The sequence below is a fragment of the Quercus lobata genome, chromosome 1 (genome assembly GCF_001633185.2).
Source record: "Quercus lobata isolate SW786 chromosome 1, ValleyOak3.0 Primary Assembly, whole genome shotgun sequence".
Classification (NCBI taxonomy): domain Eukaryota; kingdom Viridiplantae; phylum Streptophyta; class Magnoliopsida; order Fagales; family Fagaceae; genus Quercus; species Quercus lobata.
Window position 1 is genome coordinate 45299434 of NC_044904.1, and position 18871 is coordinate 45318304.

The 18871-nt window shown below is 33.4% G+C and overlaps 2 protein-coding genes across 3 annotated transcripts; both read left to right on the forward strand.

Moving 5' to 3' along the window:
• Positions 1-458: 458 nt before the first annotated feature.
• Positions 459-5674, forward strand: LOC115990934 (serine/threonine-protein kinase STN7, chloroplastic). 2 transcript variants are annotated; one of them, XM_031114704.1, is made up of 10 exons: positions 459-1002; positions 1190-1276; positions 1590-1712; positions 1880-1978; positions 2475-2643; positions 2776-2869; positions 4048-4141; positions 4228-4284; positions 4746-5159; positions 5287-5669. In XM_031114704.1, exons 1-10 carry the CDS (start codon positions 562-564, stop codon positions 5452-5454), a joined length of 1746 nt encoding a protein of 581 aa, XP_030970564.1. In that variant the 5' UTR covers positions 459-561; the 3' UTR covers positions 5455-5669. The 2 variants fall into 2 exon arrangements, with proteins under 2 accessions (XP_030970564.1, XP_030970569.1); XM_031114709.1 differs by having other exon boundaries at positions 473-1002; positions 1593-1712; positions 5287-5674.
• Positions 5675-12391: 6717 nt separating this feature from the next.
• LOC115957897 lies at positions 12392-12784 on the forward strand. Its single transcript, XM_031076272.1, has one exon. The coding sequence runs from the start codon at positions 12564-12566 to the stop codon at positions 12705-12707; it is 144 nt and encodes a 47-aa protein (XP_030932132.1). The 5' UTR covers positions 12392-12563; the 3' UTR covers positions 12708-12784.
• Positions 12785-18871: the final 6087 nt, after the last annotated feature.

Consider the following 18871-nt stretch of genomic DNA (forward strand, 5'->3'; position numbering starts at 1 on the left):
GACTATTGGTGACGAAGCAGCCACAAGGCAATAACAAAAGAGATAATTTCCAACCAAACAAACCCTAAATGTAGGTTGAGGTATAAAGCCTCTTAGCACAGCAAGAGAGACTTTGAGTGAGGAAAACATGGGCCCGTAAACGAAACAAGTGAGGAAAACATTGAGAAAGCTACGGATCACAACGGCCCCAAAGGGTCGAGTGAGAATGTGTCAATTTAAAGATCTATCACAACTCAACCTTAGCAACATCAAAAACAATTTCAGCCCACAAATACCACCATTTCCTAAATATTCAAAAAATATCCAGACCCAGCCCAAATGTGTATCATCTGCGTGTCATTTGTGGTGACTATTGCCCTTCAATCCAATCGAAGCATTTCCCTCCACAAAAATTACCTGAATTAACTGTCACTATATATATATATATATATATCCGAGGAAAAATAAAATCTGTTTGTTTTTTCTTAGAAACTAGTGGTCTAAATTTTAAGAAGATACAAAGTGAGTCTATGCAACTTGCTTTTTTTCCCCCACAAAGTCGAAACCTCATTCTGCAGTGACATGGCCACTGTTGCAGCAAGAGGAATTGGCATAGGAGTGAACAAGCTCCACCCTCATAATTCCTCAAAACCCACATCCCCATTTCTCGGCAAGAGACTCAGAATCAAACCCACTTCTGAATCACAACACACTGCAAGAATCACCAGCTCAAACCCAAAAACATTGCTAGTTTTTGCAGCTGGAGGTGAGCTGATCAATGCGGCTCATGACCTCTTTGTGGGTGTGGGAGTGGGGCTACCATGCACTGTTATGGAGTGTGGTGATATAATATATAGAAGCACTCTTCCTAAGTCCAATGGCCTCACACTTACGACCCCTGGTGCTGTTTTGGCTCTGGGAGCTCTGTCTTACCTCTGGGCCACACCTGGAGTGGCCCCTGGCTTCTTTGACATGTTTATACTTGCTTTTGTTGAGAGGCTATTCAGACCCACTTACAGAAAGGTCGGTGAAATTTTTATCTGATTTTGCATATGGGGGATCAGATTGTTAAACCATTAAATTTGTCATTTTCTAACAGTTTAAGCTTCTAATAAAATAAATACACTAAAAAAGGTAGCTTTTGGGACAACCAGTTTTTGGATGATTGTAGTATATCTATGTGCTTATTTGGTTTGATTTTGTGTGACAGGATGATTTTGTTCTGGGGAAGAAGTTGGGAGAGGGGGCTTTTGGAGTGGTTTATAGAGTTTCATTGGCCAAGAAGCCTTCATCCAAGGTATCATCAATTATGTGTTTGATTGATTCTGCTTTCACGTTTCTTTTGTTTTAGTTTCAATTATGTAGGTAAATTCCAAGTCCAATAATTGAATTTCACCAGTGTTTACTTCATTTTGGTTCTTGATTGATTGCATAATTAAGATTCTAAGATAGTTGTTTCACTTTTCTTGGCTTAGCAACAATCAGACCATTAATATGTTTTGTATTCTATTATGAGTGGACTGGTGGGTGACACTTGACTTTTATTTACTTAAAAATTTCTGATGGAAATGAATATCGTTTGTTGGTTGATGGTTTTTGGTTGTCACCAGAAGGACGGTGACTTAGTCTTGAAAAAAGCTACTGAATATGGTGCAGTGGAAATTTGGATGAATGAGCGTGTTCGAAGAGCTTGTGCAAACAGCTGTGCTGATTTTTTATACGGCTTTCTTGAGGTGTTGCTCTATTATGACTACTACTACTACTACCACCACCAAATGAATTAAGGATACCATTATCTTTAGAAATTAAGAGATATACTTTGGAAGCTCATACCTTTGCACAAATTGTTTTCTTCTTCTAAATCTTGTGACTAATTCTTTTATCATTAAATTGGATCCAGACTTCTCCAAAGAAAGGTGCTGAATATTGGCTTTTATGGCGGTTCGAAGGGGAAGCAACACTTTCAGATTTGATGCTAAGTAAAGAGTTCCCCTACAATGTTTGTACTTTCTCTCATCAGCCTTTTCATATTGTATATGATGGTTACATACACCAACTATGCTAAGTTTGAGAATTTATGGTCTTTTACTTTTTTATGTTACAAAACATTGATCTTTCTTTTATATCAAAACCCCCTTCCCCCACGCTCATTCCCTCTTGTGGTTTAAGGAGGTGGGGTATTTGCAGACACTGTCACTTGGTAAAAGAATATACTAAGACATCCATTTTCATTCCCTACTCAGTGAGCAACAAAATTTTACTCTTCTTCTTTTTCTGGCATGGTATTACAAGTTGATGGTTTCATGGTCCATATATTGTTATATATTGATTCCCAATTTATTTTGGATTGACTGGCTAAGTAATTTCTGGCTACAATGCTATTTATTTTGGATTGACTGAGCTAAGTAGTTTCTGGCTACAATGCTTCTATGATAGTTCTTGTTCATTTTAGCTCTTCAAGTCCTTCGTTTAGTAATGGTGGCATAAAATGTCAGGTCGAAACAATGATCACTGGAAAGGTCCAGGACTCACCTAAGGGTTTGGAAAGGGAGAATAGAATCATTCAAACAATCATGAGACAGCTCTTATTTGCACTGGATGGCCTTCACTCGACAGGGATTGTACATCGGGACATTAAGCCACAAAATATTATTTTTTCTGAAGGTAATAGTAGCAAGCTTTATTTTGCAAATAGTCAATAAAATCTTATAATAGTTGAATATTATTTTCAATAATATCTCTTAGCAAAAAAAAATTATGTTTAATAATATCACATTCCCATGAAAACTTGAACAGGTTCTCGTACATTCAAGATAATTGATCTTGGAGCTGCTGCTGATTTGCGAGTGGGCATAAATTATATTCCAAAGGAGTTCCTTTTGGATCCAAGGTATCTTCTGTAACATAGGTAGTTTACTTAAATCTGAACAAGAACAAAAAAAATATGTAATCCCTTACAGGTTTATCCACCATGAATTTACCAGTATTTACATCCCATAGGCATCTGGCTTACAAGCTGAATAGTTGAATTGCCAGTTTTCCCTTTTCCTTTTTGGTGCATGGTTTCGTTCACCATTACTGGAACTTGCTACAATTTATCATCAATTGGAGGTCTTTAGCCAACTCCTTTAGTTTTTATGTAGACATTATACATATCTGTATGATCAACTCATAAATGTTTTGATTGTTAGTGCACTAGGCTAATGTTAGTCTCTTAGCTTCTAGTCTATGTTAAGGTCCAAAGTTCAAAGGTGAAACATCTTTATCATACAGAAACTATTGAGTCTAAAGTTAATTCACTATAACTGAATGCTTTGAGCAAGAGGTCATAGACATAATTATCACTAAACAAAGAAACTGGGATTGGTTTGCTGCCAAGGTAATATACAATTGAAATTTTCACAGGTCCTAAGAGTTTCCCTGGTTGAACATATAGCTTTTTAACTCTCAAATTATTGACTACTGGAATTTGTAGATAGACTTGTGTTTCCAATTATCTAACAGAGTCAAGCTTTTTTTCTTGTTCAACCATAATGAAGGTGCTTCTTAAGTCAAAATGCAATTTTCTTTCTCATTTTCTCCATGTTTGGGGAGGAGATATGTGTGAACATTGTTAATATTTTCAAATAAATAGAGAGAAGATGTCATTTATATATATTTTTTTTCTTGTAATGTAAAATTCCCTTATATGAGTATTAAAGAGGTATAAACAACAGATTGACTCAGTTTATTGCTGTTAAAAAAACATAATCAGATCATCTCAATTCTTACACTCAAAAGATAAATTAGCAATATTGGGCATATTCCACACAAATAGGATGACCAATTTTCCTAATGATATGGAGCTACAACATTCCCAACATTTGATTTTCTGGTTAAACTGCTAACATTCATTAAATGTTGATAGAAGTGAGCAGCTTGAAAAGAAGATGAAGAATGGGGTCATAATGTTCAGTATTTGAACTTTGCCTCGTATATTCTAGCTGTCATTCAGTAGTAGAATGCTTGGACAACAGCAAATCCTGCAGTCCACAATTATATATAAATATTTGTCACTTTCCTTCTCAGATATGCTGCACCAGAGCAATACATCATGAGCACACAAACCCCATCTGCACCGTCAGCTCCAGTTGCAACTGCACTTTCCCCAGTCCTATGGCAGGTGCATACTAACTCCAAAACAATTAAGAGCTGATGCATGAATCATTGAGCTGATTTTGTTGGTTCTGATTATATGTCCTTGAACAGATGAATCTGCCTGATAGATTTGACATCTACAGTGCCGGTCTCATATTCCTACAAATGGTGAGTGACAAATACAGCAGAGTGATGCTGGACTTATTAGTTGTTTATTTACATAATAAAACTCAATACTTCAAGCGAGTTGGTATATTGATCATACCAGTCATAATCACAACCAGACCAAATCTATGGTTTTGCTTTGCCAATCAACTGGCTCAGTTTTGAAGCATTGATGCATAATCAATGTTTTGTAGATTGAAGTACTACTGCCTTGGCTAACACTAGTGACAAATAGTGAATACTTGCTCTTTTTTCATTTTTTTGCTGGGAAGTGAATACTAGCTCCTAGACAGTGATTTTTAAGCTCCTATACTTTTAAAATAACAGAACACTTTTACTATATTTGGCAAAGGTTATTTATCCAGATGTAGCATATTTCAACAATAAGTAACATGTGGCTATTTCATGTACTACACTCATGCAAGATTTCACATAGTGAGCTCTTAACATTTTCATTCTTATAGGCATTCCCAGCATTACGCACGGACAGTGGCCTCATCCAATTCAATCGTCAGTTAAAGAGATGTGACTATGACTTGGATGCATGGAGAGAAAGTGTAGAGCCTCGTGCTGGCCTTGAACTGCGAAGGGGATTTGAGTTGTTGGATTTAGATGGTGGAATAGGATGGGAACTTCTGACTTCAATGGTTCGTTACAAAGCACGACAAAGAACCAGTGCAAAGGCGGCTTTAGCTCATCCCTATTTTGACAGGGAAGGCCTATTGGTTCTTTCCTTCATGCAGAAGCTGAGGCTGCAATTCTTTCGAGCAACACAACAGGACTATGGGGAAGCTGCCAAGTGGATAATTCAGCTAATGGCAAAATCAGGGACCAAGAAGGAGGGTGGCTTCACTGAAGCTCAGCTTCAGGATCTAAGAGTCTCTCTCTCTCTCTCTCTCTCTCTCTCTCTCTCTCTCTCTCTATATATATATATATATATATTCCCCACCAGAAATTTTTAAGTCAAAATGTATATTTAACACTTTGCATTATTCCGTTGTGCAGGAAATTCAGCCCAAGGGCAAGAAGAAAGCAAGTCCACAGAGGAATGCTCTTGCTTCAGCCCTTAGGCTCCAGAGGAAGGTTATAAGAACATTGAATGAGAGCATGGATGAGCTTAACCAGCGCAGGAAGAGCCTATGGTGGAGCAGATGGATCCCCAGAGAGGAATGAAGTTCGTAAATACATATATACTTCTTTTTTCTTTTCTTTTCTTTTCTTTTTCTATGTATAGTACATCCATGTTTACTAAATATCTTGGTGGGATAGAGTTGAAGGAAATTAGCTGGAATCTTTATTTGAGCACACGTTTAATTAAGCACCTGCATTATGGATTATTATTTATTATTATACTGAGCATTTAATGAACTGAATGAAACTGCCATGAATGATATGCTATGTTTTGAATTAGTCTAGAAAAATTCAACTCAAACTGCCATGAAGGATGCTATTTGGGAATAACTTACTAGTATTTGATTAGCATTTTGGAAACTTCCTTCTATATCCTGAGAAAAATTAATTTACATTTGCCTTCAAAGACAAGGAAATAGCACCTGCTGAAGGTTTTATTTTATTTTATTTTATTTTTATTTTTATTTTATTTTTTATTTTTTTAGAGAAAGAAATAATAATCAATCATTTGAGGAAATCACCTACCCTGAAGGAATGTATATCACATCATTGAAAATGGCAGTGACCTATCTTACAGGAGTAAGTTGAAGTCTCATATGGTTCAAATTTATAGGCTTAAGTTTTTTTTTTTGCTAAGTGATATTCTTATACGTTATCTTAATTCTTAAAGACTCAATTGGAAGTTTTAACTCGTTAACATTAACTTTTTTCTAATCCTTATTTTCTCTATTGTAATAACTTGACAAATTCTGACATGTTTGAACGTGTTGGAACTCTCAATTCAACAATTCTTTGTATGATGATTGGTGACTACTTGGACTGGGCTGCCTACAATTTTAGACCTCTTTGGTTGCTAAACCATTGATCATTGTAACTTTTCTTTCCTTTTTTTTTTTGCCTTGATGCACTTGTGGTGCATTTCAACTTGAATCAAATTATAGTCTATGGCATAAACATTCCATGTGCAAATAAGATTATTGTGACAATAATTAAAGATTAGTAGCACAATAGTGCATGAATTATTTCTAAAATTTGCCAGGCACAGTGTCATTGTTATTCTTCATACTGCATTTTATCATTAGTTAGCTTGGATTAATATTGTTGCAGATTGGATGGCTAAAGATATGGAAGACAATTAAATTTCACGTAACATGCTAAAAATCTGTTATTATCTCATAACCAGCCATGACCAGCTTGCTGGCTTGCCTGGCTATATATATGATGGTCAAAGTAGCATCATAGACAGACATGGTTACGTGTTAATATCTGTTCGTACAGTGATAAAGCTGTAATCAAACACATAATCCGATACAGTTTTGTAAAGAAGACAACTGTAATTTCTAATAAGATTAATCGTACCATTCTTTGATGTTCCCACGTGGGGATGTTTTTGTTAAATTCAAGTCCTCCATGCTATATATATATATATATATATATATATACACACACATATACACATATTCTGGCCGGGTATTATTTCGAGTGATTTAAAAGACATGTTAATACGTTAAGAGGAAAGTGTGATGGAAGCACAGCAACGTATGTAGTTCCTTTTTTTTTTTTTTTGGCTAAAAAAAAGGGGGGGCGGGGGCGACCATTTATGACTAACCCCCCAAGGCGTGACCTAATAGGGGCACCCCCCGCTAGGAAATGTTGGATTGAGCCATAGTTACTGTGACCGGGATGCCACAGACCTCACCCTAGCACCCCAAGAGAGCCAGCAAGAGAGGCACAATGCAAGCTAAGAAACCCTCCTCCCATACGGTACCCACCACGATTCGAACAAGGGACCTTGTGCTTGCATGTGGGATCTCTCCCAACTGGGCCACCCCTCCTGGGAACGTATTTAGTTCCTTAGAAAACAAGAGCCAACAACAAAGTATGGTCTATGATGGACTGAGTGACTAATAAACTGAGTGACTAATAATAAAACTATGTAATTCAAAGCTTAGAGATGAGTTAATAAATAATATATATTGAGTTTGAGTGTATCAAAATTCAAAGGCAATGTCATTGTAAATCACGAGACCTTCACGTGCAACTCTGACCTCCTTGTTCAGTACAATCAGTCCATTTTTTATTCTAAAAACAGTACCATAAACCTGGCATGATGAGACACTAAAAACTAAACCCAGAGAGGATCACCTTGATTAAACCGCATTTCTTGGATTAATTTTATCATCATTGTCTCTAAGCTAGCTAGTGGAGTTCCCCAAGCTTTGGGGTGTCTCACACTCAATATATTATTATACACTAATATTGTAAGCATTTCCACCAAAAATGTTTTTATAAATGTTGTAGCAAAGTATGCTACCACCCTATATAACTGTGCATTGTAACAATGTAGGTAAAAAATTTACTTATACTACCATCATTGTAACACCCTTTTTGTATATGGTGGTGCTAAAAAGCTAATTAGTACTTTTGTAGTTCAATTATAACGTGTATGATTTGCCAAAAATTTTGTAGTTTAACTAATTAGTACTTTTTAGCATGTCATTGGATATACTTTTAAATTTGTAATACGTGTTTAGAACCATAACATAAATATATTTCAATTATAGAGTATCTTCCACCTAAGTGTGTTGTTTTATCATGTAATCAACTTAATCATAAATTAAACACCCAAATCCTAATGGAATACTAAACCATCATCATCTAATAAGGTGCTGATTCAAAAGATCAATATAATGAGAAAGCAGTTTTTTCTATCCAAATCTAGAATACAACTAAGAACATATGTATGTGTAAGTAAACAAACACTACCTATAGCATCTTAATTATATCCTGTCTACTCTTTATAAAAAAAAAAAAAAAAAAAAAAAAAAAAAAAAAAAAAAAAAATCAACAACAACAACTGTTGGAGCACCTAATTCGATTTGACAGCTTTAAAATTGATCGAAGAGAGAGTATAGAAAACGGGAAATTGTTTATTAGAATGAGGATTAATGGAAGAAGTTGTCCTGAGTGAAACGGGTGGAACACGAGACGAATCAAGTGGGTGTTTGCTTTGCTTTTGGTTTACTATAATTTATCTAACCTTATATAATTTAATCAATCACTTAGTCGAGTTTTGAGCTTTTTATATTATACTTTGTGAAGCTCGGAATTTTAATATGGTTATTATTACTTTTTTAGTCATATTGTAGTAAAAGTATATATATTGTTATTTAAGGAATCTTGGTCATAGCCTTGAAATTTTACTTGCTTGGCTTTTAATTATTTTTACTCAAAATTTGGAACAGGAGTTGAAGATCTTACTTTCTTGGAGCATCTACAACAAGCTCTTTAAAAGAATTTTTCTCCAAATTTTAGATAGTAAAATTATAAAAATTCATCTCCACTTCGGGGTAAATTATTGTTTGACAGCTTATATATATATATATATATATATATATATTTTTTTTTTATAGAGAGTTTCAACCTATAGCATCCACTCTTGATGATAGCTCTTTATCATCAAACCAAGACACCAATCAGTTTTTTGTGTAGGCAGGGATTGAACCTCAAATCTCTTATTCAACCATCAAAAACTTTACCAGCTGAGCTAACTGAAATCCACATATATATATATATATATATATATATATATTGTTATTTGTTGTTATGTATTGTTTTTTCTATATCAAATTCTATTTGAAAAATATAAAGGTAAGAGGCTTATACTAATATTATTACAAATTTTATTGTGACTATTGTGTATGCCAATGGGCATATTAATAGTAGAACCATAAACCTTAACCGTTTTCTCAATTTTCACATTTTCTGTGTACAAACTAATTCATCATTACTAGTGTGGGAGGGCCGAGGACAGGGGTACCTAGTCCGAAGATAAACCTACCAACCTAAGCAAATAAGCGCAATCAAACCCCGAGAATTACACTTACCCGAGGAGGACTAAAAGACCAAACGGCAGCTGGCACCTCAAAAAGCCTAGGATAAAGGAGTAGATGACAAACGAAGAGTACAAGAAATGTAGGGGTGGAGGAAGGAAGTTTCCTAAAAGAGACACCTCCCACCTCCGCATTCAATGCTCAGCACCAACTTAGTTAGCTGCATTATTGAGGAAATGACACCTGAACAATAACTTCACAGCTCACGACCCTTTCTACCACCTCTAGAAGGGTCCTGATGTTCCCCTAAGACATACAAATGGAGAGCTAAGATGCAATGGAATGAGCTATATAAGAAAAGGAACCCCCTAGAAAGAATGCACAAACATTTTTCAAGAAAAAGGCATAAGTGCGAGAGCAAAGGATCACCCTGTAGAAAGCATATCACTCTTGTTTATTAATGAGAGATCTATCCTTAGACCTGCCCGAGGAAGAGTTTATGCTAAATTGTCGTTCTTTTCACGCATATTAGCTACTTTGGTTCTATCAGTCTTTGGCTTGTAATTTTCTTTGCATTGCAATTGATTCGGAAGCCCACTCTCTCAAAAATTCATTATATTGAGCTTGGTTAGAAGGACTGGGAACCACTATTCTAAGTGGGCTTGGGCTTTTCTTTTTGAGTCCTTACAACTTGTTAAGTTCTAAATATTTTATCATATCATATACTATATAATAAAATTTGGATTCTAAAAAATGTAGTTATACCAAATGACTCAGGGTATATATGCCTTTGTATTAAAACCAAAATTTCCCTCCTTTTTATGTGTTCGTGTGTTTTTCAAACAAAAATAATAATTCGAGATATATGTTACACATTATATAATTGGCTATTGCCTTATGGCTCATTAATTATTAAGATATTTTATTTTAGTTGAAACTTTATTACTTAAATACCAAGTAACTTATTAGTTCATCTAAAAAAAAATTATTAATTGAAATATGATTCATCTTTTTTCTTTTTCACTTTTAGAAGCAAAATTTTCATCGAGTGGCATGGTTAGAGGAAAAACTTAAGACAATTAATTTACTCTATATAAGACTTCATTACTTAAGTTTCATGAAAATTTAAATGCTATTATAACAAAAATTCTATTACCAAAAGTTTCTATAAATTTAAAATAAAATTCATTATTTATTTTAATTATCTATCATAGTTTTTGTTTTACACTAAAGGTTATACCATACATATGTGCTACAGGTGATAAATTAATGTACTTTTGCCATGTGGCTCATTAGTTATTAAAGTAGTTAAATTATATAAGGTGAAACTCAATTAAAAGTATGGCTCACAAACTATTAGTGATATAATTTCGATTATATTAGTAAAAACAATTTCTTTAATTCACATATTATTTTTAATTAAACTTTTCATGAAATGAACATGTTACTAATTGATGGATACTACTACTACAAGGATGATAATTTTTCACTACTCTGCCCACGCAGATTTTCCTACACCTTAAAGGAGTTAAAGGTAGTAGAATGGGGAAGGGGGAGAATTTTGCCTAGCACCCGGGACAAGGAAAGATGGATTTGGGAGGAAAGAAATGCATTAAATAAGGAAATTATTTAGGCTAATCTGTTATACCAAATTAACTATAGGAAATTTTTTAAGTATAGGTAGTGTAGAATTTTTTTATATTTTATTTTTTATCTTTTATAGACGTACATATAGAATTCTTTCTAGTTGATTAATATTGTTATCTTACCCTTATGGCCAAAATTGGCATTTGCCACTTTTGCCCAAAACAAGTAACAAAATGCCCTATTCTAAAACTATCTAGCAAAATGTTCCTGTTTTGAAACTCGATTTAATGAAAATTAAGTTACTTGCAAAATGTTACATGGAACTCGAGTTCCACGTAATTTTTTTTTAAAGTTTTTTGTCTATAACTCGATTGTCTAAAAATCAAGTTTAAAACAGGGGCATATGACTAAATAGTTTCAGAACATAGGTATTTTGCTACTTGTTTTGGGCAAAAGGGACAAATGCCTATTTTGACCCTTATCTTTTTCATAAACATACAAATAAAGCCAAAACATCTTTATTGTTAGTTAGAGGTCAGTCTCACCATAATTATATGTCCCATGTCATCACCTAGCTAGAATATGCTATAATATCTACAGAATGGTATTCGGATAAATGTTAAATTAAACAAATTTAAACACTAAAGCAACATTTTGTTATTGAAAACACGTCCCCATATTAATGGTTTCCTATTTATAGTTAAAAGCCTAACTCGATGACCTCATATCAGTTTTTAAACTTGCTGGAGATGGTTAATATGCATTCTTATGTTGGATCCAACTGACACCCTATTGCAATTTTAGGTGGATCCAACAAAAAATTTAATGAGAATCAACAAGGAAAAGCACCGATAAAGAGAAGGCCTTTTCTTTATATATCTATAGTGTTCTTGTTAGAAACACCAAAAAATTACCGATATTTTAACATCTTACTCGCATAATATTTGAGATAACAACCCATGAATAGTGTGAAAAACTCTCCATATTGTAAAAGACTTTTCTAGATCAAGAATAATCATCTCATACATAAAAATCCAAAGGTAGGTTAAATTTTTTTAATACTAAATGAAAAAAAAAAAAAAAAGTTCTTAAGTGTGATTACTGCTCTTAATCCACTTAACCCTACTCATAAATGGTGTGAGATCACTCAAGTAATAATAGAATTTGACACTAGTCAAATTCACAATTTCGGACTTGCAAGGCAATGAGTCGTGAAGACTTTTTACGACTTTTTACCATTAAGACACCTCTATGTGCAGTAAAACAAGATAGTGCATAGTCTATAAACATTCGGTACCTAATGGCCGACCTAGTATGTTGGTGGGTAATAGCTACACCAAGTTAGGGTAGAGAGCTTATCAAAAAAACAAAAGGGCTAGGGAATAGAGCAATGAGTGAGAGGAGAGGAGAGGAATTGGCTTTTGTATTTGTTTTATCAATTTTTCCTTGGTGTTGGGGTAATGGATTCCTCCCCGGCCAAGTGGGGGGTGGTGGGGCCTATTTGGGGCATTGTCTGGTGGTTTTGGGGGCACTGCACGCCCTTTCATGCCCCATCGTTGGCTCTTTACTAGACCAACGTGAGCCAGGACCACACCCCCTTACCCTTAGACCCTATATAATAAGAACCTATTCCTCCTCATCAGACCAACACAGCACAGCCCAACAACATAGTTTAAGCTCTCACTGATCAAACAAAAACACCAAAATAAAAGCCTTCTTTATTAGAGATCGATGAAGAGGGGTAGTGCTAGTGCCACCAAGAGATCATCATCAAGGCTATCAACAAGAGGACTTGGAGGGGTCCTTAGAGAGCAGAGGGCTAAGCTTTACATCATTAGAAGATGTGTGGTCATGCTCCTTTGTTGGCATGATTGAATATGAACGCTAGTTTGCAGGGCTACGAGGATGAGATCATGATGAAGAACTTTCTTTTTCCTTTTTTTTTTTTTTTTTTTTTTTTTTTTTAAATATATATGGTGGAGTGTAAATAGTAGCGGCTGATATTATCACCAATTTTTTTGTATCAGTTTGGCCTCAGAAGTGATCTAGATGTACATCGGATAGCATTATCTTAGTTATTTAATAGTCTCTTTGATGTTGTTCTCTTTCTTCTTAGTTTTAACTCTTTAGTAGTTTACTAGTTTATAGCTTTAGTAGTTTACTAGTTTACATTCATCTTTTCCAAGATCAACATGAGCATTGAGCATGGCCTTAAATTTTAGAGTTGATTGCCACTTAAATGCTGCCAACCTGTATGTATGTAACATTTGAAGATTGAACCATCATATATAAGATCTCTAAAGCCTACTTCAAACTCAAAGCAACTAAATTCTCCTTGGCTATCTACTTTTAACTTTATTCCACACTCCACTTTCACAATACTCATTTGACTCTTTTAATTAAAAAAGTTTTCGGATCATAAAAAAAGGAGGTCCAATTAGAATTGTCAGAGTCACAGGATTAAGAGAGGCTTCCCAGTAAGGTTTGTACACTTATTTGGAAGGAGGAATAGTAGAATAAATTCCCAATTGAAAGTTGTTTATTTTTATTTTCTATCTAGAGGTTTGCTTTGTCGTGAACTGGCTCTACCTGAGCTGTTGAGTCTAGTGTCATGAATTGCTCAAGTATATATGTACTCTACTATTGCAAATTACTTAAGCTAGGAATTTTGATTGTATGGAGATATGTTGGACCTCTAGGATTACAGAGCTACGAAATCTGCTACCAGATTGCCTCCTCAAAAATCCTTTACAAATGCCCAAAGATTTCTGAATTTTCTCTCCAAAAATAAATAAATAACTAAATAAAAAATCTTAAAAAGTGTTTTTCAAGACCCTGGAAAAAAAAAAAAAAAATTGAAAGTTTAGAGAGAGATATCTTTTTAAAAGGGTCATCACACAATCCATAATTTGGACAATCATGTAGATGTAGGCCCATTAATCATTTGAAGTAAGGATTAGATGTGATAATTGTGCAATTCAAACTGCTCCATCTATCATTACTACTATTTGTTTGCTTTTTTTAGGTTTTTGGAGGATACTATTTCCCAAAATCTTAGACCCAAAAAAAAAAAAAAAAAAAAAGCATCATAATTAGTGCAGTTTGACGGTGTCTTCTAAGTACACTTAAAGACAAAATTCTATCTAAAAACATTATATATATATATATATATGTGTGTGTGTGTGCGCGCGCGCGCGCGCGATGTAAAATGTGTGCAATGCCATTTGTTTGAAGACAAGGAGATCAAAGATAAGCTTACGATGGTGACTGCTCAACGGTCTATGTTCTATTTTGTACAAGGTCCGTGTTTCTCATAACTTCCTATTGATAATTTTTTAGATTTATAATTAAGATTAAAAAGATGAGGTATATATATATATATATATATATATACTCTTTAGGAATTGTGTCTCCTCAATTAAGGCATTTTTAAATAAAATTAAAAAAATGTTTAACGTTAGTAGTCTGACTCAAAACTCACCAAAGAAAAAGTTTTTTTTTTTACGAAAGAAGGTAGACCAAAGAAACACTCTCTTATGTGGTTTTTTTTTTTTTTTTTTTTTTTTGGGAATTATTGGCTGCCAACCCAACCCACATTCACGGGTACGGTCTAGATGGGCCTACACCCACAATAGTATTCTGTTTTGTTTGATGTTCCTGGCATGCACCGAACAGAAGAGAGAAATCAAGAAAAGAAAAGAGGTTAATAAAGGAAATACAAAATAATAGCATTTTCATTTACTACTTTTGTTTTGTGGGTGGAAAAAAATAATAATAATAAGGATGGATATGTAGGGCCCGTTTGTTACCGTGGTTTAAACAACAATTTTCAGTATCTAAACAATATTACACGTATTTTTACACACTTTTTCACTTACATATTTCCAAAAAATACAAACAACATTACCAAACAAGTCCTAGATCTCTCACAAGTTGCTGATGAGTTAGAGTTACCCTAGATGATCTCGATCGGGAGCACACCTAATTTGAAACATAGAGGTTGCAGTGTAGAATGTGATTGACAACTATTGTAAGAGTAGTGCTAAAGGCGACCATAATTTCACAAAAAAACCTAGATAACAAGGTTGCATGTTACTGCTATTTAACTTAGTTCACCATTGAGATCATTTTTTTACTTACCATTAATTTTGTTATGAAATTTCTTATTGATCGAGTGTGTACTACGCTAGTGACATGAGATAAAAGATAGATAAAATGTAACGATACTTGTGGTGGTCAAAGTCAGATATAAGAACTTGTAAAAGCTTGGTAATTCAAATTTTGTGATTAATTATTTTTAGAATTAAATATTGTGAAAATTTTTGTGTATGTAGGATTACTCTCTCTCTCTCTCTCTCTCTCTCTTGTGTGTAAAATTTAGGTGCAGAACCTCATGTGCAATAAATTAAAGATTTCATTTTTTTTGGCCCTTAAAATTTAGGGTGGTCTCCACTTTGGTCCTTTATTGCTTAGAATTTTTATTTTAATCCTTCATGTTTGATTCAATCATATTGATCTTGCCATTTATTTTTGCTAATAATCTGACAACTAAATGCTTGCAGTGGCGGTTCTAGAAATTTTGTTTAGGGGGTCATTAAAAAACTTAAATTAAAAAAAATTTAATAAAAAGAGAAATTGAATATATAGAGTTATCGACAAAAAAAGTTGTATAATTTCATTCTACAAGTTTTTAAATTTTAAATTGTTATATAATAGTTCGTTATGAGTATTTATTGCCAATGTGGGTAGTTATGACCATTCATTTTGTTAAGTTTGTCTAACATTTTTATTTTTATACACTTCTTATTATCTATTTGTCATTATTTTTATAAAAATATTTTAAAATAAATGACTAAACTCAGTTCATTGGCTTTGTATTAACTAGTCATTAACTCGTGCTATACACGAGAACTTACCTATTTGTGAGGTAGACTAAAATAATTTTATAAAAAATTTAAGAAACTACACCATTGTATGATTTACTCTTGTATGACTTCAATTTGTATTACAATTTGATGAAAAAGTCATTACTTGAACGTGCAATGGTTTACAAAAAAATTGTCAAACACTTTCAGATATTACAAAAAAATAACTCAAAAATTTAGATCTTAAAACTTCTAAAAGACCAAAAAATATTAAAGAATTAAATGATTCATTGCTTAGAAATTATTGAATCAAAACAAAATATATACGACTAAACAATATAGAAATATAAGAGAAAAATGGATTACATTCAAAAGAATAATTTCAATTCTTGCAAGCTTTTTTATTTTGTAAAAAAGGGCTAAAGAGAGTTTGGTGGTTCATGTATGAAAATTACTTTTTAAAAAATACATGAAATACCATAAAAAATATATATATATATATATATATTTTTTTTAAGAAAGTTTTCAGAGAGTTTCACATATTGCAAAAAAATAACTTAAAATTTTAGATATTAAAACTTCTAAAGGACCAAAAAATATTATAGAATTAAATTATTAACTGCTTAGAAATTATTAAAACAAAACAAAATATATATGACTAAACAATAGAGAAATATAAGAGAAAAATGTGTTACATAAGAAAAAATAATTTCAATTATTGCAAGCTTTTTTATCTTGTAAAAAACGGCTAAAGAGAGTTTGGTGGTTCATGTATGAAAATTACTTTTTTAAAAATACATGAAAAATCATATATATATATATATATATATATTAAACAAAGTAGAGTAGAAGAAAATAACATAAGAAGAACTCATACCTCTACTGGACTTTAAAAAAAAAAAATATATATATATATATATATATATTGGGGTTTGCTTTACTTTTATAGTGTTCATGATTAACCTCACAAATTTGGAGATAAATTATCAATGTTTGAGTTTGAGTTTAAGCTGGACTTGTTAGAGAGATAGAGTTTCACTCCTTGTTAAGTTTGGACTAAACAAAAATAATTTTATTTAAATATTGTGTTGATGTGAAAAATTGTGAGAGTTTCAAAGGTTTTGGTTAAATATATATATATATATATATATATAGATTATTGACGCACACAATCACACTCATTCATACAATTTAACCAATCAAATGTTTGAACAATCATTAACTTTACAAATTTTTTTCTTGAATTTTTCTAACTTTATATCAAAAAGTTATTATAACATAATAACAATACACACACACACACACACACACACACACACACACACACACACACGTAACAAACCCTCTCTATTTCCTAATTATTAAATTATATAAAATTGTATTATATTTATATTATACACACAAACATCCACACACATCATTATTCACAAAAAAAACATTATAACAAAAAGTAAAATACACAATCAATATTAGACACACTCACACACATATAATATAAATTTATAATAAAGAGTGACACTTGCAATTCACAAACACTTACTCTTACTATTAGAGTTGGAAATACTTGTAATAAGAGTGTATAAGATTTAAGTCAAGGCATGCAAAAATATTTTTAAGAATAAATTAAAGTATTAAACTTCAAAAAAAAATTATATATATATATATATATATATTTGGAAGTTAGGAGTTCCTTTGAACCCCCTGAATAAAGTGTACCACCACCCTTGAATGCTTGTCATAATTAACTATTTCATGACATACTTGTAAGGACACAATTTGAGTCCTTAGCCCAAAGGATAAATGAACTTAGGCTCAAAAAGGCCAATACAATGAATTTGTAGAAAGTGGGTTGGAAAACTGGGCTTTAATGAATCATATGACAAGTAGAGTGGATTCAGATGACAAGAAAATGAAGATAGACTGGTTTATTCTAAATAAAATTGTCCTTAGTACAGTCCGAGGAGATCAATTCTTATATATTTCTCTCAAGTTAGATTACAAGTTCAATTCTTGATTGCTACAATGTTTTTCTCTTAATTTCTCGATCTCTTTCTCTCATTGCCTTCTTCCTATTTTATATTATCCATTTGCCTTCATCTCTGCCTCCACGTGTAGGTTAGATTGTTGGTATTGATCCTTGTCACATCAACACCTTCCTGAAATCTCTAGAGAGTAGCTATAAAGTTAAAAACTACTGTTCAGGCATCACTTCCTCATTAATGCAGCCAGAGAGTTAGCTACGAAACATTCAATGCGGTGGCAGCAGCAGCATTCCCTAAGATATTTCCTAGTTCCCACCCTTCTGTACGTTCATAATGCATGTCCTTATCAATAGAACCTCCTGGAACGTCACCCTGGATGATAGGACACACATTTCAATCTCCGTTTCGCCTAGCTGAGGGGATATTCCTCCTTGGCCCACCTCTCCTAGCCTTTACAGTCATAGTTTTGCTCGTAAATTTCAAAGTCTTACGTCTTTCTTACTATTGACCTATTCTCGGACCACTAAGCTTCCTCGTACAAGGCCCAAGGCCCAATATATATTTGGGCCTACGTCCCCATAATAGCCCCTCAAAACTTCAGTTTTGCCTTCCTATCTGAGGAGAAAAATGGGGTTTTGATGTTTGAATAATAAATCCCACATTTTCCTTTGATTTCCATATGTGAGAATGTCGTTTCGTATGTGCCATAACTATTCCTGACGCTTCGGAGCCCACGATGTCTCATTAAATACTCCAGGTAGAGCTATGTTCCCTATATCCTACGATGAGATGTAGATCATACGGCTAGCATTTCTCCTTGAATTTTGAGCGGGATAACTCCCACTCAATTTTGCCTCCTACATAAGGTGCCTGGGGGGAGTTACTTCACCTCATTTTACAAATTTTCAAGCTCTCCAAAAGTTCCTAACTCTCAAAGCTTCAAGGCTTTCCAAGTTTCTAAACCTTCCAAGTCCTTTTCTTGAAAAAAAAAATTAAATCTTTAAAAGGTTCAGGGATCAACACACGTGCTTATTTTCGTAAGTTTCTTCTTCTTTAGGTTCTATTCTCCTCGGTCAATCTCCTCGTCCTTCTATTCTTTGTTTCCTTTCTTTGAAAACTTCTTTCGCATCCCTTTAGCTCACCTAGATGGGTAGATTTAAGCACCTTGTGGACTCTCCCGCCGATATGGAGG

Excerpts from the sequence above, each read along its gene's own strand:
- LOC115957897 (XM_031076272.1), top strand. The coding sequence starts at position 12,564 with ATGAAGAGGGGTAGTGCTAGTGCCACCAAGAGATCATCATCAAGGCTA.
- LOC115990934 (XM_031114704.1), top strand. The coding sequence starts at position 562 with ATGGCCACTGTTGCAGCAAGAGGAATTGGCATAGGAGTGAACAAGCTC. Across the intron at positions 1,277-1,589 it reads CCAAGAAGCCTTCATCCAAG|AAGGACGGTGACTTAGTCTT; the intron begins GTATCATCAATT and ends GGTTGTCACCAG. Across the intron at positions 5,160-5,286 it reads CTCAGCTTCAGGATCTAAGA|GAAATTCAGCCCAAGGGCAA; the intron begins GTCTCTCTCTCT and ends TCCGTTGTGCAG.